Source organism: Pseudochaenichthys georgianus, chromosome 15 (assembly GCF_902827115.2).
Source record: "Pseudochaenichthys georgianus chromosome 15, fPseGeo1.2, whole genome shotgun sequence".
NCBI classification, from domain to species: domain Eukaryota; kingdom Metazoa; phylum Chordata; class Actinopteri; order Perciformes; family Channichthyidae; genus Pseudochaenichthys; species Pseudochaenichthys georgianus.
The window spans coordinates 7,090,686-7,117,540 of NC_047517.1; the positions used below are offsets into that span (position 1 = coordinate 7,090,686).

The following is a 26,855-nucleotide window of genomic DNA, read 5'->3' on the forward strand; positions in this document are numbered from 1 at the left end:
GTCATTTCAATCAATTAAACAAGGAGGGTTTACATTTAAATTGCAATTATAATCTCCTGTCTTTTCCCGAACTCAGTATGTTGTGTAACATTTGCTTTTCAAGCCCCTGCAGATTATATGAATTCTAGAGATCCGCTTGGTATATAAATTCTTTGTCGGTTTTTTTCCTACCTCTTTTTATTTCTTTCTCTGTCTTTCTCTCAGGTTGTTAGAGAGCTCGATGCTCAACGCAGAAATGAACGAAGGAGAGATTCTGCCTCCCACCATTCATAAGCTGATGAAAGGATACAACAAGTACCTCAGGCCCTTCTTTGACAGTAAGGAAACTGCAGACACGCAGAGAGTGAATGACTGAACACTCAGGGGAAATGTGCGGTAGACAGAGAACAAGAACAGTTCATATTGCAATTTTTTGCCTGTGCGTCCCTTTGAGAAATATACGCTGACATACTTAACTTAGCTGCATATGTATGATGTAATGAGATGTTAGAACTCATTTTGAATGTACGTTTTGATCATAGAGTTTATATATAAATGGACGTAGTGTCCGTGACGTCACCCATAGGATTCTGCAGAGTTGCCGAGAAGCCCTTAGTAGGCGGAGTCGGCCACTAACGTCTCAACAATGACGTCAGAGTCGAACTCCCGCCTGCTCCAGCCTGATCCAAATAAGGGCAAAGAGGCGGAGCCGAGGCGGGACCTGCTGCCACCGAGCTGGAAGTTCAAGAGCTAGCTCAAGCTAAGAAGCTAAGCTAACAAGTCTGCGTTTCGCTGCATTCCTTGATCTCCAGTTATAGCGCTGGACTCCGCCGGGGGCTAGCTCCAGCCGGTGTCCCGGCGGCCAGCACTGGGCTAATTGGGTCTCCTTTTAACATTTGCTCCCGTTTAGCATTATGGGCGTCATATCCATAGGATATAAAAGTCTTCCCCAAGGCTGAATAATAAACTAAACTGTATATGTCAGTGTTTCCCACAGATCTGAAATATTTGGGGGGGGGGTGGTAGCGGGGGGAGGGGTTGAGGTGACGTGCAACGAAATTGACATTAACCTTTCTGTTGGTCGCTTATTAGCAGACCCTTCACGCGATTTCAGAGCGAACAGGTACAGGAAGGGCCCATAGTGATAGCCCTATAGTTTAAATCTACTACCCACAAATAAACATATGGACATGGGTTACTATTTAAAAAAAATGGTAAATGTATTTAGGAACCTATCAATGTGATTTTAAGTGGGGGTGGACCTCAAATCCTCTAGGGGGGTCCCGGGGCATGCTTCTTTTTATTTTGGAGTTAAATGCATCAATCTGGTGCATTTTGAGGGGCAAATAAAGAGATCTAGATCTATGGGAACCCCTATATGAAACATAACTGTATACATTTCAATAATCATACAATCATGGCCATAACCAATAACATACCATATCCAATATGAAAAACACTGACACTTGTTTATGTATTTATGTTTGGTTCATTTATAGTTGTGAGTGTGTCTGTGCTCCTGAATCAGCCTCTCCTGTCTCCCTCCTCTCCTCCCTGCTTCTCTTTGAGGCAGTAGCAAAGACTAGTTTTAGCTCTCAACAAGTTTTAAAAGTGTATCTTGCCTTTTTTCCCCTAGTTAACTTTTTTCTTTTTATTCATGCATTTTTGACTAATCACTACCCCCTCAAAGGGAAATATGTGTTTACATAAATGGTGACCAAACAGTTTGAGACCCACTGAGAACTTAGACAAAGTTAACTATCGAAACAGTCTATACTGAACTCTAAATCTAAGTCTAAATCTAAACTGAGCTGAGGTTATCCTGAGCTTGAATGACACACAGAGACCAATCAAGGGCTTTGATTTATGATCTGTATGACAGTGGCCATGTCGGCAGGCCACATCATGTAGACAGCCAGTCACCCTGTGTGAGGCAGGCCACTTAACAGGCCAGGCCATCGGGAAACCCCCCGGTCCTCCCGATGGCCAGTCCGGGACTGGGTACAGGAGGCGTAGAGTGAGGGATCAGTGTCCACAAGTTAACCGATCGCAGATGGCGTCGTGGTCACGGACGAATAAAAAAATATATATATATTACATTTTTTTTTAAAAAAAACCTAAATACTTGGGCGGCCGTTAATATACTTGGGCGGCCGTTAATATACCTGGGCGGCCTGCCCAAGTCCTTTCTGCAGTCATCGCCTATCGGCCAATAGCTGAACTGCAGTTTGTGGCACTTCCGTATTGGCCTCCCGGCTCTGCCCCAGAGTTTGCCGCTTGCGTGTTAGTATTATTAGATCCCAGTGCTGCGTTTGACACTGTTGACCACAGCATATTACTAGACCGACTGGAAAACTGGGTGGGACTTTCGGAAACAGTTCTAAATTGGTTTGAATCCTACTTAAAGGACAGAAACAACTTTGTTTCTATAGGTAAATACACATCTGAGTTGACAAATATGACATGTGGGTTCCTCAAGGCTCCATCTTGGGGCCTCTTCTCTTTAACATCTAACATGCACTGGCTCAGATAATGAAAAACAACAAAATAAGTTACCATAGCTATGCAGATGACACACACATTTACGTAACAATTTCACCAGGAGACTATGCTCCAATTCAAACACTGAGTAAGTGCATTGAACAAATCAATGACTGGATGTGTCAGAACTTTCTCCAATTAAACAAAGATAAAACTGAGGTAATGGTTTTTGGAGCCAAGGCAGAACGTATAAAAGTTAGCGCTGAGCTTCAGTCTGCAATGTTCAAAACAACAGATAAAGCCAGAAATCTAGGTGTAGTCATGGACTCTGACCTGAGTTTCAACAGTCACATTAAAACAGTTACTAAATCAGCCTACTATCACCTAAAGAATATATCTAGGATTAAAAGACTAATGTCACAGCAGGATTTGGAAAAACTTGTCCATGCTTTTATCTTCAGTAGACTCGACTACTGTAATGGTGTCTTTACAGATCTCACTAAAAAATCTATTAGGAAGCTGCAGCTGATTCAGAACGCCGCTGCTCGAGTCCTCACTAACACTAAGAAAGTGGATCACATCACTCCTGTTCTGAAGTCTTTACACTGGCTTCCTGTGTGTCAAAGAATAGATTTCAAAATACTGCTGCTGGTTTATAAAGCACTGAATGGTTTGGGCCCAAAATACATTTCTGACCTGCTAAATTATGAACCATCCAGATCTCTCAGGTCTTCAGGGACTGGTCAGCCTTCTGTCCCCAGAGTCAGAACTAAACATGGTAAAGCAGCGTTCAGTTAGTATGCTCTAAATATCTGGAACAAACTCCCAGAAACCTGCAGGTCCGCTGCAACTACTTTTAAATCCAGGCTGAAGACTTTTCTTTTTGTCGCTGCTTTTAATTGAACTATTCATATCTTAGACTGCACTGTAACTTTTATCCATGTATTTTTTCTTTTATTCATATCTTAGACTGCACTGTAACTTTTATCCATGTATTTTTTTCTTTTAATGTTTATTTTATTAGCTTTTCTTTTTAATGACTGATTTTAAATGCCATTTTCTTAATGTCTTTCATTTTTTGTAAAGCACTTTGAATTGCCTTGTGTTGAAAAGTGCTATATAAATAAACTTGCCTTGCCTTGCTTGGTTTTGATCAATAATAGGGACATTCATGCAGAAGGAAACACTGATATAGGGCCAGTGAAAGAGTACTAGAATGCTACACTTTAATATATACATCTGAAAATGTAATGTTGTTTGTAGCTTAGCCAAGATTAGATCTGCTAATGCACAATGTGATTTAGATTCAAGTTTTCAGTAGGCGACTAATTTACTTCCAATAGAGAAGCTAACTCTGTGTACGCTTTCCAGAGAAACAATGTTATGTCATCCCCTGCAAATCCCTCCCTACCATTATTGTTCTGGGATCTGGGAATCCGTCTCAATATGATTATGGTTTGTTTACTCGCTGCGTAATCTGCAATAACACCTCAGACTTTACCGGGGCAAATGCTTTTCAGTATAATCGCGCTTAGAAACGCAAGCTTGGCACACAGAGATGGGAACACACACACCCACTTGCATTACAATGTGTGAATTGCAATTTTTGTGTTCATATTATAACCCTTTAGGGAAAAAAGCACCAATACATATTTTTACTAGATATACAGCAGCTGCAACAGTGTCGTCATGCACCCTGTAATTCTTTGTGTTGTCATGGTACTGTATCTTTAACCCCATATACAGGGCAAATACAATATTTCCAACATGTCGGTGCAGGCTGGGTGCTAGGTGTCACTGCTCGTCAACAGACAGCCCCTCGCTCACTGCAGTCTGACCCATTGACCCATTACTCAAGACATTAATCATTGTTCTTCATACTGTAACCCTAAGGATTAGTTTGACGTTTTGGGTCACACACACTTATTTGCTTGTCTTGCAGTGTTGGATGAGAAAGATTATTAACACTCTATATGTTTGTAGATTATATAACTGCAGACAGCTGTGCTTCCTGGAACATAACCATACCCAGAACAAAGTGATATTTGTACGGATTAAACACATTTAATATTACATGTAAGTAATATAATGTAGTGAGCTCCAGGGGTGCTTTGGAAAGAGCAAAGCTAGCTGTTTTCTCCTGTTTCCATTCACAGCAGTACCACAGCTGATGTACATTTTATTGTACATCAGCAGTGGTTGATGTGTTGTATTTACTACATCCAAAGGGTTGAATTATAATTTCAAAGTTTAATACACTTTTTTTTTTTAGGGGATAATTCCACTGGTTGCCAACAGATGTTGTTTTGTATAGAAGTCTACAAGAAAATGACGATACTTGTTGCTTGGTTTATTACTCAGTGAAACATTTTCTCTATTATCAATTCATTATGAGGTTATTTTAGTAAGTTATGGCTATTCACCATATTACAATTATTCAAAGTTAAATAAATGATGCTTGAGGGTGTGTCTACCGTTGGATTGACGGGTCACAACTATTGGTCATGTTTTTGCCTTGGAACTTTTCTTTTTTTTAAGTTCATGAATGTTAATAGTAACATTTTGGTTACCTTAAATGTTTTGTTCAGCAATGTACTTAGCTCCACCCTCATCGGATCCAAATATGGTCATTTCCTTTGTATCAGCAACCAATCGTGAAAGTACAAAGGGGTCTTAAACCAAGAAACAAAATCTCATTGGCTGGTGTCAATTTCTGACAACGTGATTCGTTCAGATGCGTCACGTGGTGTGCTAAAACACTTCCTGGTTAGCTTTCCGAACGAAAAAAACGTTCACAGAGAAGACAACAACAATTGTCACTTGCACGGTTATTTGCAAGGTTATACAAAAAACAAATGACCCCGAACATGAAATACCTTCACGAAGTGCGTCGATGCACAAGCTGTCATCCAAAGAACAGGAGGGTTTAGCTAGCGCCTCACTTCAATCAAAAAAAGGTCCTTTTCTCAAAATGAGTTTTTTTCTCCTACCCAAAATGTCAACTTCAGTAGCACGTAGATACACCAAACCTTCCAGTTATATTCCTATCAATATTATGAAGGCTTTTACATAAGGGTTTGTTCCTATATCATTCATAGCCTGAATTATACAACATTGTATACTCGGAGTGTAACGGTTCACAGAAGTCACGGTTCGGTTCATACCTCGGTTTGGGGGTCACGGTTCGGTACGGGTTCGGTACAACAAGGAAAAGCAAAAAAAAGTCCCAAATGCATAATTTTTTTTTGCTGTTATTTATTTTTTAACAGTAGTGCAAGTTTTGGTATGAACATAAGGAACTCTAACATTTGGAATCATTAACTGCATTACACAGTTAAAAACAAACCACAAACAGTAACACACACACACTCAGATGGCCATATTATTTATAAAGGCTGATGTCAAACTAAAAGGTTAAATAAGCTGTACAACTAAAAAGAATGTCTTGAAAATATTAAAATAAATAATAAGAAAGTGTTTCAATCACAATCAATAAAAGGCAATACAGAACTGTATAACATCTCCTGATGTCAAAATATAAAATAAATACAATGATAAATATAAAACAAAATACAATCTGTACCTTTAGGAGCAATGTCTAACATGTGTAATTAACTTGTGAGTGTGTGAGGCCATTATGCCTACATAAAAGGCACCCAAGCTTTACTCTATTTTCAAGTTTTTCTTCAAAAAGATGAGTTTGTCTACATTGTCAGTAGTGAGGGCAGATCTGTTGGCGGTAACTATGTCACCTGCCGTCGAAAAAACCCTCTAGCTGGGGACTGAGACAGACTCGGATGTGATTGAGCATGTTTGACGTGTTACCACTAGCTGTCGAACAACGCCGACACACCGTCCTCGTCCGATCCACAACATCATTGTTGTAGTCCACAGGGAACACGAAATGTTCCCACACACCTGATTTAAAAGAAGCAGGTGGGTCTTCTAGCTCCTGTGTGTTGTGTGAAATCGCCATAGCTACTAACTTTTCTTATTCATGTATTGTGTTTGTTTTGTTGTGTTTTGTTCTTGTTCTTCATTTGTTATTTACGGGTGGCTGGCTTTTAGGCGCAATACCGCCCCCCGGAATATATATAGTGTAATACTGCCCTGAGTGACAGACTTTTTTCCCACTCGTAAACAAAGGCGTATTCGCCGTGTGACTGCATGTGCCGAACCGTGACGGTACGGGACAAATACGGATACAGTTACATCCCTATTGTATACCTAAAAACATGGCACCAATTGATATTTTAGGGCTGTTGACAGTATTTTCTGATTTATGGAGTGATAAAAAGAGATATCCAATATCCCTTCTGTAAAAGCCTTAGATACTAATATGACTACAAAATGAAACAAGAATTTTGAACCTGGCTTTATCCAAAGTTCAGATTTTGATTCCTGAAATGTATTAAAATATGCGCATATTTAATGAGATAATGGGTAATTTGCATATTTAAACATGCTATTTCAGAAAACTTGTAATACAAAAAACAATTTCCTTATTGTAATTAATCAATTGGAGAAATATCTAGCTGATTCCTTTAAGTTAAAAAAATTACCCTATTCACCTGGGGTGTCTCGCCTTAACACACAAAACTCAAATCATGACAAATCTTCACGTTGAACTTTCCTCCAAAGTAAGTAAATATACTTCTCAAAGTGTTGAAAATATTATTTGAAAGCCTGATATACTATATTAGGGGGCAAACTCTGATTCAAGCATAGCAGATGTCCCATTGTATCTTGAGAAGATTACCCAATTTGTTGATTGATTTACTATTCAGTGAGACACTTAGTCTCAATCAATTCATTATGATGTTAATTTGGTAAATGGTGGCTATTCACCATAGATTATTTACAGTAAAATAGATGATAATGTGGGTATGCTTAAATGCGTAGCTACCTTTGGGTTGAAGGGTCACCACTGTTGTCCTGTTTGTGTGCTGTCCATGTTTTTGTCTTGGAACTTTTCACACTGTTTTTTTAGTTCATGCATTTTAACAGTTACATTTTGGTAAAATACAATTGTTTTGTTCAAAGATGTACTTCTCGTGCCACTTGTTGTTCCTGAAACAGGATGGTGGCGACCGAAAACCAAATATGTCCATAAACTCTTGGTTGATGTCACAATGACTGAATAATTTAGACTACAGTTTATTTATGATGCACATACATGTAGTTTCTACACCCAAACATCTTTAGTAGGCACACACTAAGTCTCACACAGGATCTGCAATATGACTCATTGGTCTCTGTGACGAAGGTAACTTCGTCACTACGGTAATATGGCACTTTATTAGCGTGATTGCACAGTATATGTTGTCTGTGGCTGATGATTGTGTGCACCTGGTGTCCTGTGTTGTCTCCTCCCCCCTCACCTGTGTCTTGTTGTGATGATTGGAGTGTGGGTATTTAGGCTCTGTTGCCCTGTCTGTTGAGAGGGCTGGGTGTGTGTGTGAGATCCTTGTGGCTGCAGGATGTGGACAAGGAGAACAGCAGGATTGAGGCTGTGAACTTTGTGCCCATGTTTTTAATAAATGCCCACGTCGGGTTATATTTTTGGACGTTCTGCCTCTGCCTCCTTGCTTGGTCTGGGCCGCTCAACGGTCAGCGTCACATTCTCGTTAATGGAAATTAAGATTGATAAGAGAGAGACAAGGCTAATAGGATGATGAAACATTTAAGAGTGATAAAGTTATCCCTCTTTGATGGTGAATGATGGATAACTTATTCCCTCTGGGGGTTCACACTTGACAGACTGCAGCTGTTGACGTGCCAGCAACGTGGAGTCTGAAGTGTTTGAAATATAATGTCCTTCAAAAACTTTTCTCTAAACACCATTATTTATAATACAGCTATAGAAGCCTATGACTCCCAATATATATTGTTCATATAACCCAATTACATGTATGCATTAGGTATACACTATACACAAGCATATATTATTTACATATAAATCATGGGGATTATGCAATGTGTAAATAATGTACGACACTGATTTGTATTGGTTATTTTGTGTTTCTAGATGGTCCTGTAACAGTGGGTATGAGCCTGGACATCGCCAGCATTGACACTATCTCAGAGATCAACATGGTAAGACAATATTTTAAGTACCACAAAACTACATAAGAAATGAAGTGCAGCAGTAGTTTTTAAGTTGTACACGTATCCTAATATCCTGTATCCTCACGTAATCCTTTCAACCCCAGGGCCCACCAAAGTTTAGTTTCATATATGGATTTAGAAATATTTCACTTGAATCATTGCAAGTGTCAAAACGTGCCAATCATTTAAAACAGCCAGTAAGTGAAATCTATTTTTGGAGTAACAGGCCTCAACGCTAACTTTTAAAAGTGGTTGCCAGGCTGGCAACCAGGCATCAGCTTTTGGTTGCCAAACAGAAAATATGGTTGCCAATTTTAGTCACCTTATATTTTAAATAATTAAGATACTATACAGTTATACATCAACTTAATAATGAAAATGTGACACAGAAGAATGTTCAAATGCTTTATTACATGCCCAAAACACCCAGCAGATACACACTGCGTATTTTTCATTATGATTCTACTTGTGATAGTCAGACATGACAACCTGTGCAGCCCATGTATTGATTCTCCGACGTAAGCGTGACGTATGCGGTTCTTGTGTCACGATTCTCATGTTATGTCACGTTTGTACAGTGGCGAGCCGTCAGATATTCTAAAAAATAATATTTGAAAACATTAAAAAAAAAACATTTTTTTTTTAAAATATTATATTTTGTTGTTGTTACATTTTTCATTAATTTGACCAAAATAACTTGATTTAATTGTATTTAAAATAATATTTCCAAAGAAATAAATCCTTCGAATCTGCCTGTTCAGTTTCTGTTGGAATGTGAAGGGTTAAATGCAGTCTCTGCGAGTTACTGTGAAGACGGGAGAGCTTGGTCCCTCTCTACATTCACAGAGGGCCAGCTATAGTAACTCAACGAGATAGTAATGTCAAATGACATTACAATTGACCAATCATATCTTCCCTCTAAATGGGCGGGCTTTATTTTCGCGGACTTTATGACAGGTTCCGCCCGCTGTGAGGTCTATGCAAGTGGTGCAGTGACGCGTCCTAAAACCCGGAAGTAAGCTTCGCTCGGATTCCCTCGACAGAAAGCAATGGAATTTCTCCATAGGATTTTGGAAAATAGCTCGAAATAAGGTCTGTGGAAAACGAACCTGTTAGATAAATGCACGTTGTGTTCAGCCGGATAATATCCACATGTCTATCCTACTTTTTTTGATTCATAAATCTAATCGATAGATTTATGATCGATAGATTTATGATTAGCATAAGTTCGTTCATGATGGCTCACTTCAGTGATAGTGATGACATCGTTGCGAAATTATTAACCGAGTCATTTTCAAGATTGAGTTACAATGATAAACTGGAGTGGCAAAGGATCAGCTGAATGACCCGCAAGTGCTTCATCCAAAAGGACAGGAGGATGGACTTTGTGTTTCAGTGATTTGATCATCAAAGGTAGGCAAAGTTATTTTCAATGCGGGCCGCCGTGCCGACTTAATTCATTTGTAATTGCTACTTGGCTGTGGGTGCCCTGTCATGATAGGTGTTTATATAAATGGTGTTGTTTTGTGTGGTAGAGGGTCGCTGTCATTGATGCGGTTTGCACCCCGGACCACTGTTTTGATATTCCGCTGAAGTATACGTTGAGACGTAATATCTATTCTTTTTTTTCGAGGGAAGGGGGGGTCAGAGGGCCTAGGTATAAAAGTCACGGCTCGCCACTGCGTTTGTAGTTTTGTATGTTTGGCTTTATTTTGCTGTTCGGTTCTCCCTGTCTTGTTTTCCTCCTTGTGTATTGTCTGGTCCCTCTCCCTGTGTTTTTCCTCCCTGTCGTTAGTTTCCCTGGTGTGTCTAATTGTCTGATTGTGTTCACCTGTCGTCCTTGTGTTTCTCCTCCCCTGCCCGGGTGTTTCTCGTCCTGTGATTACCCCTCCCTGTATTTAGTCTTGTCTCTTCCTGTGTTCAGTGTTGGTTCGTCTTTTGTTGGTGACTGAGTTCACCGGTGAGTGTTCTGTTTTGTCCAAGTTATTTTCATTATCCTTGAAATAAAGGTTAATCAGAGTTATCTGCATTTGGGTGCTGCTTCCTTCACTCAACCGTAACATCTTGCTTCTAGACCGAAACATTTTTGGTGCTTAAAACAAGAAAAGAGAGCGCTTCCGCTAATTTCTCCCGCATTATTATCCAAAGTTAATGTAAACTTGAATAATGTACTTCATTTGAATGTAATAATTATGTTGGTTGTTGTTTGTGGAAGCACCAGTGAATGAGCCCCATTAACTGAGTTTTAAACATCACTTTAAATGGAAGATCCCCATAGGCCCCTACCACTCGATCCGATCGGTATCGGTCGATACTGCTTCCGGCGATCGGCCCCAAAATTGGCGATCGGAGCATCCCTAGTTAAAAAGAGATGTCAATCATCAAAATCGACCGATGGGTTCCAGAGATATAAAAAAAAAAAAGTGGTTTTTCTTTTCTAAATCTCTCTAAAAAGATCACATTTCACTTGTTTTGCCTCAATCTTGATATAGAGTACTTATTATATGTTATAGTTTGGATTCCTAAAGCTTTTAGTCTACTATCCCATCATTCAAGGGTGGTTTTCACTATTATATGTTCAATCTGAATGAATACAAAATACTAATACATAAATGATATATTGATTCTGACTTTTCTACATCCAACTCACAGGTTTATCATTGCTTTGAGAAAAAATATTATTAATTTATCCCTTTTAGAAGTGAAGTTATAGTTATTTGTTCTGGGAATGTCATTTTCGAGCCTGAGACCTGAAAAACAGGCTCAGGGCTTAACAGGTTAAACGCCATATCATGTTTCAAACCACATTAAGGATTATTTAATTAATACACATTTCCGATATTACGTCATACGAGATTTGGGCATGGAGGAAAAGAGAGAGGGTTTTGTTTTCTGACACTTTGTGAGTTCCCTGACACACCAGGGATACATATTTAAAGAGCTTACTAAATGCTTTTAGCACCTGTTAGTGGGCTTAGTATATGATAGAGGTTGCATTTATATTGTGGAATGTGCCATATGATTTTTTTATTATTGATCTATTTTTAATAAAATCACGACTATAACAGCATACAAAAGTTGTCAGTTAGTAACAATCGTTCGTTGCGCCGGAAACATCAACTTCGGCCATTTCCGGGCGGTGACGTCATGAGTGGAACACAGCTGAGCTCAGTCCCGTTTGAATGCATTGAAGGGCCAAATATTACGACAAAGGATGCACAGCAATAAGACGCCAAGAATAATTGGCAAGCGATATGTTGTATGGGGATGTGGGGCCGTCTCAACATCTGGTTATGGGATGTTTTTGTGGCCAAAAAATGATCAAATGTTGCGTATATGGACAAAACAAGTGCGTCGTACGAGGCGGACGTTTGCTAGACCAGGTAACCCGGGGTCGATGAAACCGACGATGTGTGGGGCAGCACATCGAGAGATCGTGTTTCGAACAATCAACAATGCCCGCTAAGGAGAGAGAGTAAACGCTTTCTCGAAGGTTCGTTTTGCTATCTTACAACGTTACGTTAACTCAACCTTACGTTTGCCATGAGGCTATGTTACTTCCCTTAAGAGCTAGCTGTCTTAGCTAACAACAGTTAGCAGCTAACGTTTTCTGCAGTTTGTGTTTCCACTGAAAAACGTGATGTAGTTATTTAAGGGTAAGTTAACTAAACGTTATTTTACAAGTAGAGAAAGTTAAGTTGTGTTTAAAATCGTCAATGTAATGCACGTTAAAGGTTTTGTGTTGAGCATGAAGTTAGCTTTACTGTAGCTCACCAAAGGTTAGCATGTTAAGCTGCACTTTCTGTGGCAGCTCGCTTAATACAAAGAGGGGTTTTGTGCTTCATTGTAAACTTTTCTTACAAATGTGTGTTAATCTACCTGAAATTGTAGGGACGGTTTTTTTCTACTCAACTATACAGACCATTGTTGAGGAGATGCAAAACATACTGTAAATGAGTTGGGTCTGACATATACTTTGAGTAATGTTACTATGCTGCTAAAAAATGAAACATTATCAGATGAGGACATCACCAAAGTGTGTGAGTCTGTCAGGGGATTTGATCTGTTCTCTGCATGTCGTGCAGGGCCTGTACACACTGCTCTGGTATGAATTAAAAATATAATTGTAAAATGTATGTCTCTCGCTCTTGTCATCATTCAGGCTTTGCATTTTAACTCCTATGACTGGTTGTGGACTTGAAGGGAACGACTCCATGGCCTTCCTGACATCCAGGAAAAAGGTGAGATTCTAATCCATTTCAATGCCAACAGCCAGTCATTGTTTTTAACTTTTTTAATATGATTTTTTGGGGAATTTCTGTTTTATTGGATAGTAGAGATCTACTGGAACCTAACACCAGAGAGATAGAGGGAGGAGATGATATGCAGCAAAAGGCCGAGCCGGATGGTTGCTGCTCCGTGTGGAGCGTGTTCTATCAGGTAAAGCACTTTGGTACCCAGTTATTTATGGTATTGAGTTTAAATTTAGCCTTTGGAAGGTCATTTCCAACAGTGCATTGTAAAGACTGAAAAAACATTTATTTGTCTCAACATTCCTGTAATAATTAGTTTTTTTTATTGTTGATATTGTTTTGTTCTTTATTTTTGTTGTGAGAATCACTTTGCAATTGTGTAAGTGCTATATACATAATTATACATAATTATACTAATATTATTGTTGTTACCATCATTACCATTATTAAAAAAAATGTCTTTGTTTTCTTTATTTATCGCTGCAGAAAGGATCATGCCAGCCCACATCAAACACCTGATCAAGAACTTGTGAATCTTCAGGCAGAAAAGATGAAAACACCTGTTCAAAGTTCCAGTTTCCTGTACATGGAACCATGCCTGTCCTCTGTTCCACATGTCTTCAGTCAGTCCTGAGGCCTGTACTACGAAGCAGGATGTTCTCTTCGCGGCTAACTTCAGGGAAAACTCCGGCTTTCCGGTCTTACGAAGCTGGTTCTCTTTTTAGCAGGCTAGATCTCCATGGTAACTTATGCTGAACGGCTAAACTGCCCCGGAGCAGGTTATGTTGCAGGCTAAGAGCTCAACTCAGTGAAAGCACCGCCTGCTGACCAATCAGAGCTCAGTGTGCAGAGTTCAAAGCGATCAAGTCATATTACAGGAGAAAGGAAATACAGAAAAACTGCCGTTGCAGGAAAGACGGCCGGCAAAAATCACCGACTGTGTGAACGTGAACATGAATAGAATATCACCTCCATCTTCAGAGCAATCTGACTATTATAACATTAGCGTTAAGAAAGCTTACTTAAATATCTGCCACGACATCAGTACCCAGATCAGAGTACATTAAGTACAGTCCGCGGCATATCACTTCATAATGTATCACATATCTCCTGATCTGAGTCAGCTGAGCCGTGTCTGGCCGTGCAACACTCACAGCGTCACAGAATGTATGCAGAAGGATTATTTTAAGCAACACATTAAGTTGACGAAACACTCGAGACAAATGTAATGAAAGTCAGATCGTGTGTTAGACGGGCAGTGATATCATAAACCTGTTAATGCACGCATTCAAACACTTGTTCTGTTCCAGCTGTATTCACCTTGCAGGTGCAGCTCTGTGGCTTTGATCCTGGATAAAGTGTTTAAGTCATGTTTAAAGTTTAACTTCTTCATTTTTGACTAGTATTAAAGTGCACTTTTCATTCAGGAAGTATGACGCTGCACTGTCAGTACGCTTCTCCATGTCTGTGATTGGTTGAATGCTCCAGATACCACCCCTCTCATGTGAACACCTAACTAGATAGGACACGGCTGGCTTGAGCGATCTACTTGATGACCCGCGTCGTAGGACCGTTTAGCGAGAGCGCGTATGTTTTGGATTAGGCCAACCGGCTAACTCAAACATATCCAGGTTAGGTTGAACCGGCTTCGTAGTACAGGCCTCTGGACCCTATGACTCGGACACTAGTTCTACCAAGGCTTATTAGAGGTAAGAGTGGTAGGAGAGGAGTGGAGTTATCTTTGTATTTAGGCTGCAAGTCGACAAAGGTGATCAGATGCTAATAATGATCCGATTCATTTGATATTGATTGTCTGCCAATACCGAATCCTGATCCGATTCTTCTATTTCCCAGATAATACAGCTGCACCGTGAACACTAGCTCTATTTGTTTTTGCCATTGTAATTCACCATAAGCAATTGTTGACTGTAACGTCTATGCCAACCAACTGTAATTTGTAATGTATTTTACCATACTTTAACGGTTCTGGAAACCACAGCAGCCCAAATGTTAACGTAAATATTAAGTTTTCTTTTTACAGTGTACTTATATCTGTACATTTCTTTTCAGTTTGCTTCAAGAAGTGGCTTCAACAGACAGAAGTGCAGGCCAGATTGGGAAAGGCTGGACGCTACACAACGGGAAACATTATAGACATGAACAAGGAAAAACAACAAACACTTTCTTTGTTGCCTTGTTCTTATCATACATAGTGTTACGGTTTTTGTTACCATTTAAATATTGAATTCTATGTATTACTTTTATTTTAAATCAAATGCACCGGTTTTAGATAATATATTTATTTTGATGTGTAGGTTGATTTACAGGTTGGTTGTTATTTGTATAATTATTGTATTGTTACTGTGTATTTTATTATATTAACTAGCTATTTATTAAATTAAAATACTATTATGAACACTATACAATGTCTTTATTTTGTAGATACCAGAATACATGACACAATGAATCTTTGTAATATATTTATGTTCTCTTGTTTAAATAATCATACCAGTATTTAATGTATGCTGGTCACCTGGAATCCTGGTAAGCTCCCAGCAGGGTATATTTAATACTATTATTAAACATAAGTTGGTGATAGATGGATAAACCAGCCCTCCTGGCCAGCTGAAGTGTCCAAAACCCCTCTCCAGCCAACCGTTCCAGCCTAATATATACTGGCTGGTCAATTTACAACAGCCTGACCAGCTACATGTATCTAAACTGGTTATTTCAGCAGAGTCATTATTATTTATTTACTATTTTTTGAGAATCTCTATGAATTTTAGTCAAATGTATATACCAGTCTCTGTTCTGTTGCCTGAGCCAAGTTTGTCTGCTACATTACGATGTATTATTATTTATTTACTATTTTTTGAGAATCTATGAATTAAAATCAAATGTATACCAGTCTGTGTTCTGTTGCCGCATCGGATCTCCGCCAAATGAGTCTTGTCTGTCACTCGATTCTGTCTCCAGAGTCTGACATCAGCCACAGAGGTAGTGTATTATTCAACAGGTGTTCTACTCGTGACGTGCGTGACGTCACTAACCGGCGAAAGCTGTTTTGTTCGGAGCGGTCGTGTAACATCGGAAGTGAGCATGGAAAGTTGTAATAAACCACGATTTATAAATACTGCGGGCATATTGTCATGAATGACATGATTTCCCATTAATAATAGTATATATATTATCGTAATAAGAACAGTATTGTCCTTCATTTCGTAAGCTCTTTAAGTATAAAATACATAAAAAAGTGCATTTTGCATGATAGGAGACCTTTAAGGACCTGATGCCATCAATACCCAATAACACAAACTTAAGAAGGAAATACACATGAGTCAGCATATTATTAAGAACGCTTGTGGAAGTTGTCCAATAGTTCTGGTGTGACCTTCGAACACTTATCTTGCAGGACTATACCGCCACCATCTTTCTCCGCCAGCGCTGGACCGACGAGCGCTTGGTGTTTGAAGGCAACAAGAGCCTGAGCCTGGACGGGCGGCTGGTGGAGCTCCTCTGGGTCCCTGACACCTTCATCGTGGACTCCAAGAAGTCCTTCCTCCATGACATCACCGTGGAGAACAGGCTGATACGCATCTTCCCCAACGGGACCGTCCTTTACGCTCTGAGGTGGGATAATGAACAAGCTTATCAGTTTTATGTTGTTTTATCTGCTCCAACAGATGATGAAAAGTAGACCAGGGAACGGAGGAGGAATTGGCTGAGGGAGGCGGCAGGGTTTACATTTTGAGATAATGTGATTGTAAAGCAGGGACTGTCTACTATTACCTGGGTATTGGATTGGATGAATACTGAAGCAAGCATTATGTCAATACAAAGAGCTGTGGGCTATCGAAGCAACAGTGAGTCCCGTTAGCATCTTCTCAGCATTGATTCCTCTGTGTGCTAAGGGCTTAATGTCTGACAAGCTCTTGGCAAGCTTCTGAAACATGCATCGCACTGACCTTCTGATTAGACTTCGGGCCAAGCAGATAGAAAGGTTGTAGATGATCCAGCAAGTGAATTTATTCAGCTCTTTTAAGCCTGTGATGATGGGATTTACACATCCTACTGCTTTTATGTCACATGCCAAAATACAATGTAAGCTGTCCCGAAATTAAAATATTAGTTTTTCTACATTATCATTGGTTAAAATCATTAAAAGTGACCTTTAACATAAATAAAACATCATACAAATATAGATGATAATTCATCAACCTTTTTATTTGAGGAAATCAGTCAATCACACACAAACGAGAAAGTTACTCTAATATTGAATCCAATCAAGTCCCATCCAACTAACACAAATATCCAACACACTGTCCTGTAGACAGAACCCAGAGTAACCACTAACCAGGATGACAGTCTGTAACACAGTCAGGAGACCTTTACAAACTGCCCCGCCTCCTCGCACACAGACGGGAGAGAGAGATCTCTGGTCTGGATTGGAAAGATTGAAAATACATCGCATTTTGTAGTCTTTTTGCATATTAGAAACGGAGTTGCCGAAACTAAAACTGCGATATAATGTTTATGTAGCAATAAGACGTATATTTTTTAAATGTCTCCACTCTCCAGTACCATAACGTCGGAGCTTAACGGTACCACGTTCTTTAATAATCCGGCCCGGGGCCCGTTTGATACCGGGGCTCGGTACCCATCCCTACATGGGGAGAGGCGCAGCATATTGCTAAGGACTGAATGCGATGGAGAGTTGTCATTATTCGCGGGCCAGGAATTTGCCAACAAAAATGTTTATCCTCCCTGACCCTATTTTTTCCGGTCCCGGGACGACGGGACGCCCTTCAGCTCGAGCCCTGGGGGCTCCTCCATGAAGATTTTTTTTATAAATGTTAAAGTTAAATGCATCAATCTGCTGCACTTTGAGAGCAACATTAGGGACTAAATCTATGGATACATCTCAACACCCATGTGAAACAGAACTGTAAACAGATTTACTTTTTCTTTATGCATATTTTACAAATCACTCCCCTTTTAAACTGTATTCTTGTGTTACTGTCCCATAGTATGAGTTGGGATTATTTCATACCTGTTATTCTCTTATTTTTTATAACTATAATGATCATATAAAGGTGTGCCTTGGAAATACTTGCATAAATGATTACCAAACCGTTTGAGACCCACTACTTAGACTAAAGTGAACTATCTAAACACTCAGAGAGTCCTTTACCTCACTGAGCTGTATCAACCTCTCAGTCTGACAGGAGAGGACTCTCCCTCCACCTCTTTAATAACAGCGCCTTGTATCCGGGTGCTAGTGGAGCACGCTCGTGAACTGTTAGCACCCGAGCCTCGCAGCGTGGAAACTGTAGCGCGCATCATTTTACAACTAAAGACACAGCTACACAAAAAACGCAGCATGTGTACAGCTCATATGTACGGCTCTGAGAATCTGCCTTGGCACAAAGTAGCAGTGAAAACATGGTACGGCATTTAATTGATTTGGACATTTTCACAATAAGCAAGTAGAATGGATTTGATAATGAAGCACTGTAAAAGTGGGGGGGTCTAAACTAATCATTTTAAAAAGTGGGGGAGACTTGTCCCACCCTAATATAATCGCTGTGACGCCCATGGTTACACATGTTGTGGTTAGGCAAAGGGAGAAAAAAACAAACTATTTTGTCAGATAAGATTAACCCTCTGAAAGCCACAGGGCCGTATACGATCCCAAATATCACATTGTGTTCAAAGCGTCATACAGATGTAGCACTCCAGATAGGACTCCACCCAGCAGATTCCAACCAAAAACCCAGCGGATCCCAGTGGCTGGGAGATTAAAGCCCTCCCACCATTTCCTAAGAGGGCGTTGCCAAATTTCCCCATTTGTTCAATTTCAGGATTTAACCATGAGATGGCGCTTCATTCACACATACACAAAGAAAACTGGGTGTTGTAGACCTTAGTTTGTTTGCAATGTGTGTAGCTCTGCAGTTATTTGCTGAATACTGTAGCATTTAATCACTTATTTGTTATGGTTTTCACAGGCTACTGTAACGAAAAAACATCAATATTTTAGATCAAATAAAGTATATCAATTAAGATAATGATATTTCATTATCTTAATTGTAATTCAATAATATATAGTCTTTATATATTCAATTTAAAAAAAGGATCAGTCTATGTGTCGAGGGGGAACTAGACACCCCTAGCCCTTTACAGCCATGGTCCGGTCTGACAGCGATCAGCTGTCTGCGGGAGAGAGGAAGAGACAGATCACTGCATAAATAGCAAACCTACAGTTAACTTTACAGTTACAGTAAACTATTAACAATAGTATAATATTATAGCCCATGGTGAGATGATGAGGCTCCATTAAAAATAAACCTATTTTTAGTGAATTACTGAGTTTAGGCAAGTTAATAACGTTTTAATGTATATTCATATTTGTCAGTGCTTGTATGTCAATTCGGCGAACATAAACATAAATGATCGTGAAGATGATGATTAAATTAGGATTAAAAATCGGTAGTGAGAGCCGTGCTGCATTTCCTCTTGTCGTATGTGATATAAAAACAAATAGATTATTTTTGTAGTTGTAAACTCACGTGGATTAACTCACATTTATTAGTGCTTTCATGTAAATTCGGCGAACATATGATACATTAAATGATCGTGAGGATGATGATAAAAAATGGTTTGTTTGAGCCGGGCTGCATTTCCTGATGAAAAAAACAAACCGATGGTTTTGTAGTTGTAGTACGCCAACGTGGATTAAACAACATTATTTTGTTAAATAAAAACATGGTGATGTTTTGTCAATGATTACATGTCTCTTATTTAGCACAGAATATAATCCTATCCGTGACATATGGATCTTAACAAAGATCCGCTATATCAGATACCTCTACTGTAGATCTATCAGCTGTTTATTTCACATAAGTTCCAGTGTGACATGTTTTTAATGTAGTTTGGGATTGGGCCTAAGAGTCACGTTTCTGAATCGGACACTCTGAGTGGATGCAGTCATAGCCAATCGGAGTCTGATTCAGAGTGTTCCCTCTCAGTTCCATTGTTATGTGTACTGAAACGAGAGCCGGTATAATTCCACGCGCAAAAACAAAATAAAAGTTGGAATACGTTCTTTTAGTGTCTTCAAAGTAGACTGAGGTATGGCAAGGACGTTTACTACAGCTGAGGCTTTGGAGCTGATATTTCAAGGTGACGATGTCGATGAAAATTCAGACGAATCTGCTCAGCATGTTATGTGTGATTGTGGACATGATATATATCATGTGTAGTCTTCAAAATTGGCAGGACAAAAAAGGACAATTCCTCGCAAAAAAACGCCCATGGACACTGCCCAAAAGAATGGGCACAACTAATGGACAGAATAAGTTAGAATCGTCTAATAAGTTCTGATACAATGATAATAAATATGTGCAATATTCTGTGTTGAATGTTTCTTTCAATGTTATGGTTAGCAGTTCTTTTTAATGAAATAAGTAAAAAATTCAAGCTCCGTTTTTTTTTTATGGGCAAATATCCCCTATTATATAAGTCTCTAATGAGTGACATAATATCATTGAACACTTCACAGCTGAGGTTGTGCTGATTTCTGGGATGTGTACAACTTGATTGTACTGTAAAGAAATGACAATGTATAAGGCAAAACACAAAAATATACAAAAACGGAAATGTCCTATGTGGGTCTCAGAGGGACTGTATGAAATTGTGATTTTATTGGTTTAAAATATATTTTGTATATTGTGGTGAAGTCATAAAACCTAATAAGTTAGCTTCAATGTTTTTCTTAACGTGTTTCAAGATTCAAGGCTTTTATTGTACATTTGTACACGTTTTACTTTCTCGTTCGCACGAGATACCTTCTCGTTCGCACGAGATACCTTCTCGTGCGAACGCTTTAGTAACTCATGCGTAAGGACGTTTCATCTGCCCTTGCTGATGGAAGGAGGTTGTCACTCAAAATCTCACGATACATGGCCCCATTCATTCTTTCCTTTTACACGGATCAGTCGTCTTGGTCCCTTTGCAGAAAAACAGCCCCAAAGCATGATGTTTCCACCCCCATGTTTCACAGTAGGTATGGTGTTCTTTGGATGCAACTCAGCATTCTTTCTCCTCCAAACACGTCTAGTTGAGTTTTTACCAAAAAGTTCTATTTTGGTTTCATCTGACCATATGACATTCTCCCAATCCTCTTCTGGATCATCTAAATGCTCTCTAGCAAACTTCAGATGGGCCTGGACATGTACTGGCTTAAGCAGGGGGACACGTCAAGTAACAGGTCTGTGAGAGCCAGAAATCTTGTTTGTTTGTTGGTGACCAAATACTTATTTCACCGAGGAATTTACCAATTAATTCATTAAAAATCCTACAATGGGATTTTCTGGATTCTTTCCCCCCATTATGTCTCTCATAGTTGAAGTGTACCTAGGATGAAAATTATAGGCCTCTCTCATTTTTTAAGTTGGAGAACTTGCACAATTGGTGGTAAATACTTTTTTGCCCCACTGTATGAAGTTTGTCATGTCGTAAACATTTTAGTTTTTTGCCGTAAAACTGTGAAGTTACACTTTTTTTTGTGTGAAACTGCTCAATGAACTACATCTCTGGTCTTGCACAACACACGTCACCAAGATGGCCGTCACTACTGTCATCATCACCACAATGAAACACGTCCAGAAGAATCTCATGCAAAGCTGCCTGCCTGCCTGCCTGCCTGCCTTCCTTCGATTCTCTCTGAACTGCCTGATCTTTTTATTGTTCAATGTTAACCATTTGTGCAGATAGCATGAAGTAGAATAGATCGCCAATGCTAATGTAGCGTTAGCATGTCTCCCCCGGGGGCATCCAGGCTTAAACGGTGTATTATAGAATGATCACACCGGTGTGACAGTACTCTTCAAAGAGTTCACGAAATATGACTACTACTCTTACTGTTTAACATTTTGGGTTACTTACAGAGTTCCCGTTAGCCGGTAATTACCGGACTATGACCGGTAAAATATGCTGAAGACCGGCAAATCTAAATCTCTCCGGTCAAAGTGTCTGCTCAAAATAATTTCCCCATAGCGCAATACCGCATCAGTTGCGCAACTGATGCATAATGCTGCGCTATACTTTGCGGCCTCACCCGGTTGCATAGCGACGCTTATTGTTTAGGTGTCTTTTAATAAGCAGGTAGTCCTATCATTAGCTAGAACTAGCGAGATCTGATCGATATGGACATAAACGCGAGTAAAGTCTAATCTGACGGGAGAGAGAGAGACTGCTGACGAGTCGACACGCAGCTCTGCATAATCACATGCAGCGGTGAGCGGAACAAAACACACACTTCAGGTTAGAATATCACACGTAGCTATTTTAATTGCCTCTCGAACTACCTAAACTAGTTATAGATAGGTTTAGTTTTACTGTCGGGTCACTCATCACTGATCCGCGAGCTGCATGATACTGATGGGCTGTCAGGAGAGGGAGAGAGCGCTCCGTTTATTATTCCCGTGTTATTGTAAATTACTGTACACTTATGAATAGTTAATCGACTATAATTCGTTTATTTAATATCGAATCATATCAATTTGTTTTAAAGCTCAATAAATAACAAAGAAGACCTTTGACCGGCACTTTTCAAAAGTTGTCCGGTGTCGGTACCATATGTGTTCGGGGTACCATATGTGTTCGGGGGCCGTCTCTTACCAATGACGTCACGCATTGTACGCATTGTGATTGGCTGTACGGTAATTTACCCAGGGGTAAATCACATCTACAGATCATGACGAACTGAATTGAAGTATTCCTATACTCCTAGCGTGTGAAAATGTTTGTGAAAATCATGTTAAAAAAAACATGAAAACGGAGCAATGGCTGTACGCCATTGGCTGTACGGCAACTCAAGAGGACCATCATATACGGTCAAATTCCGAACATTTAAACTTAGCCTACACTTCATTCTTTACTTTGTCCGTTATTATATGTAGAAGATATTACTTTTTTCTCCGTTATGTTGTTTCCATAGCAACAACTTCAAACAGGAAGTTAAGCTAAATTACATTTAAGACACTGCAACGAAAAGTAACAAAAACAATGTAAAATCCTTTTCCGTTTCACAGAACACAAATTGGGTTATTTACATAATTATGTTTACACTGTCGATTGTTATTTTGGGGGGACACACGACACATCAAATCACATCTACAGATCAAGACGAAGTGAATGAAAGTACACCCATACTCCTACCGTGTGAAAATGTTTGAATTACGTGTGCAAAGTCTCCGAAAACGGAGCAGTGGCTGCGATGCTAGCTTTGCGGCTAGCGGTTAGCATTTTCAATGGAAATATACATTGAAACATCATGTTTCAGTAAAAAGAAGGCCCCACTGATCTTTGACGTCATTACGTCGTGACGTCACTGGTAAGAGACGGACCCCGAACACATATGGTACCCCGAACACATATGGTACCCCGAACACATATGTGACCTGCTCCATCGAAATCAGTCGCATTGACCCGAAGACACATTTTGAGTTGTATACACTGTTGTAAAGAGGATATTCCTAGCTTTCTAATGATATCAGGATTGTTGTTGTAGTCCAAATATTAAGCAAAATATGTCACATTATATAATGACTGTCACCGAGTCCTCATTTTGAGAAAAAGGCCTTTAAAGTTTCCTCTTCTCTGGAATCCATCGATCTGATTGATTATTAATGGAGCAAATGATCAAAATACTATGGAGGGAAGATATTTTCGTTTGGAGGGGAAGCTCGCGAGTGTGTGTGTATACGTGTGTGTGTGTGTGTTTGTGTTATTTTGCGTTTGTGTGTATTGTGTTTGTTTCCCGGGGAAAACACTCACGAGAAACACCGGCTGTTGTTATGCCTGCTGTGACGTTAAGTTACTCCGTTCTCCGCTTGTAATTATGCCGTTACAAGCTTCAAAGTTGTATTTATCATCTGAATTTGCCGAAACAAGTTTAATATTCTGAAAGCCAAGACTCTGTTTAATTTAAATCAGATGAAAACAAACTGTAACGGACCCTGGCGTGTTATCTACGATTACTATACTCTTACATTCATAATTTCAGCCGGAGGGAGGCGCTGCTGGAAGAGCAGATTGCGAGTGAGAGGTGCCTGTCTTCGTCCCTTTACAAGCTTCAAAAATGTATTTATCGTGTGATTTTGGAAATATTTTTTTTACGTAAATCCACGTTTATTTTGAAATGAGCCGTTGCGACTTCTGACTGATTTCGATAGAGCGCGTCACATATGGTACCGACACCGGAAGATTTAAACTTGAACGGACACGTTGACAGGCGAAAAAATATTCTAACGGGAACTCTGATTACTTAATGTTACTTCATGTTAAGGCTAATACAAATGACAAGGTTAAGGCTGTAATGCTAACTAACGTGCTTGCTACTACAGATGTAACGCTTCATTTCAGACAGTTTGAAACGCGAGGGCCGTGATTGGTACGTGATCTGCCCTCGCTCAAGGGAAAACCTCCAGCTTGACTTGAGACCGCCCCTGTTATAAATAAATGTAATTATTATGAAGCCAGCTGCAATGGATCATTGATCCACCATGGGGTGCAGTGGGGTTCCACACTGGAGCTCATGTGAAATAAAGTCAGATACAGTACGCTGGATGTACAGCGGAACTTTGTTAAATTCCATATGTCACAGATATCATACTCTGTGCTAAATAAGAGACATGTAATCATTTACAAAACATCACCATGTTGTTATTTAACACAATAATGTTGTTTAGGAAATGCAGCCCGGCTCTCGATTTTTAATCCTAATTTATTCATCATCTTCACCACGATCATTTATGTTTATGTTCGCCGAATTGACATGAAATCACTGACATTTATGAATATACTGTATTCAACTTCATTAAAACGTTCATTAAAACGTGCCTAAACTCAGTAATTCACTAAAAATATTTATATTTTAATGGAGCCTCGTCGGCGGATCCCAACGCGTAGCGGAGGGATCTTGAGCTGCATGAAGGGTGTTATTTTCCCCATAAGGAACAAGTCGCTGCAAATTATCCCGCTTATTACATGGCTACATTCTCAACAAAGTAACAACATGAATCCCAATATTAATTGAAATGCTTTTATGGATTTAGAAAATGTTTTTATTGATTTAAAAAATAGTTGTATGTATTGATTTAAATTGACATGCATCCGCTAAAAAAAATAGTCGGTTGTTACCGTTTTTAAAAAGTCTGAATAAAACGGCAGCTATCAGCTGTGTATTTACACAACTAATGGCCCATCAACCACAGCTCTTTCCCCCCCTTCCCCCCTGATCTTTCTTCTCCAGCAGATAAATTAACTGTAGGTTACTCTTAGTGACAAGCTTACAATTAGACACAACACTGTCATTGCAAGTGACCCTCAGTTAGTTGACTTTTATGTTCAACTGCTAAATTCGTTACTGATAAAAAAGGACTTCTACTGTACCTAATTACCTTAACACTAGACCCGCCAGAGGTTTTTGTATAGGCCTACCTAACACCGTCAAATCCCGTTATTAGAATGCAATTTTTAACAACATAGGGTGCTACATAACACACTTTCAGGAAAAGTCACGGACTGGTAGACTTTAATATTTTATTGAACAAAAAGTTACATTGCACACACACAACACACATCACACAAATTGACCCGATTGGCGATTCTAGTGTTAAATAAACTCACTAATTAATTAAACCAGTTCAATACGCATTATTCTTATTCTTATCATTCTTTAAGAGCGCAGAAATAGTCTTAAAATCAGAGCTGTTTTTTAAATGAAATCTGACGGCAGGCAGTTAGCTCTCATCACCTATGATAAATGCGCCACACATAATCGCTGGCCATTCAGCCACAGAGCTTGCTCTATACAAATCAAACTGTAGACGGTGTGAAAGCACCTATTGTTTTAAATAATGGTCGGAATGTGACCTGTGAGCCTTCTGAATTACCGTGGGACAGCACATTCTAAACTAAAATGTTCAATCAATAAAGTAACATATTATCTTATCTTAATAATATCTTCATATTAATAATAATAATAAATCATACAGTATGTGTTGTTGGAGTCTACCGGACCAGGTCCGTCCTCCGCGCAGATCGTTTGGATATGGCCAGAGCGGGGTCGCTGTCCGGATCTGCCGATGACCGTTCTTAGTTCTGAGGGAAAAGGAATTGTGTCCTTCGACACTATTCTCTGTTAGCTGTACAAAAACTAGACTTTGCACTCCAATGGATTGTTTCTTCAAATAAGCACTTTATTACACAGTTCAACAAAGATACATCAATCTGATACTATACCACAAAGCGCCTTGGACTCCTTCTTGAGTTCTCACCGTGACAAGCTCGTCAGAGTAAGATCCCAGTTGAAGTGAGCCCCGAATCCTGAATACATCTTGTTCTTTATAGTATTTGCTGTGAAGCCCCCACCTTTGGTGCTCTCTCTTGCTGTAATCTGCCTTTTCTGCCCAGCAACACCCAGTTTTAGCCAATGTCAGGGCCAGGGCCCTACTCCCTCTTCCTAATTTCGATGTGTCTTTATTACCTGCTTTATCTGGTTTTCGCTCACAAGACAGTTGCGCCTTTTGAAGGTCAGGGCCACACATACTCGTAACATGGTGTTCTAGTCCTTGAAGATAACAGGATGTAGCCGGCCAACTGCTGAGGCTTCTCAGCAGTAAACTTTAACACAGTACTTTTCCACTCAGACAGCTCAATGTTTTTAGCTTTTCCATGATAGGATTTACTATATCTTATATTCACTGTTACTTTTGCCTTATCTTTATCCTTCAGTGTCCGAAAGGGGGCAGGAGGAAGCAAACACAAAAAATATACTGCATATTAAAGCAAACGATTGTAAAGGTAAAAGTATGAGCATAACAAATAAAGAAGTGTAATGTAAACATTTACATTATTATTATGATTATTTAATATATAAAGACAATATATTATTGAATTACAAGATTAGATATACTTTAGTTGATCTAAAATATTGATGTGTTCAAACGCTCTTCAAAACACAACTGC

The 26,855-nt window shown here is 39.4% G+C and overlaps 1 protein-coding gene across 1 annotated transcript in view; it reads left to right on the plus strand.

Annotated features, from left to right (window-relative positions):
- Window positions 1-207: 207 nt before the first annotated feature.
- Window positions 208-26,855, plus strand: part of LOC117459981 (gamma-aminobutyric acid receptor subunit pi) — a 62,085-nt gene continuing 35,437 nt past the window's right edge. Inside the window, exons 1-3 of the mRNA XM_034101167.2 lie at window positions 208-317; window positions 8,489-8,556; window positions 16,234-16,451. Of these exons, the coding sequence (XP_033957058.2) occupies window positions 221-317; window positions 8,489-8,556; window positions 16,234-16,451 (383 nt within the window). The 5' untranslated portion in view covers window positions 208-220. The remainder of the gene's footprint in view (window positions 318-8,488; window positions 8,557-16,233; window positions 16,452-26,855) is intronic.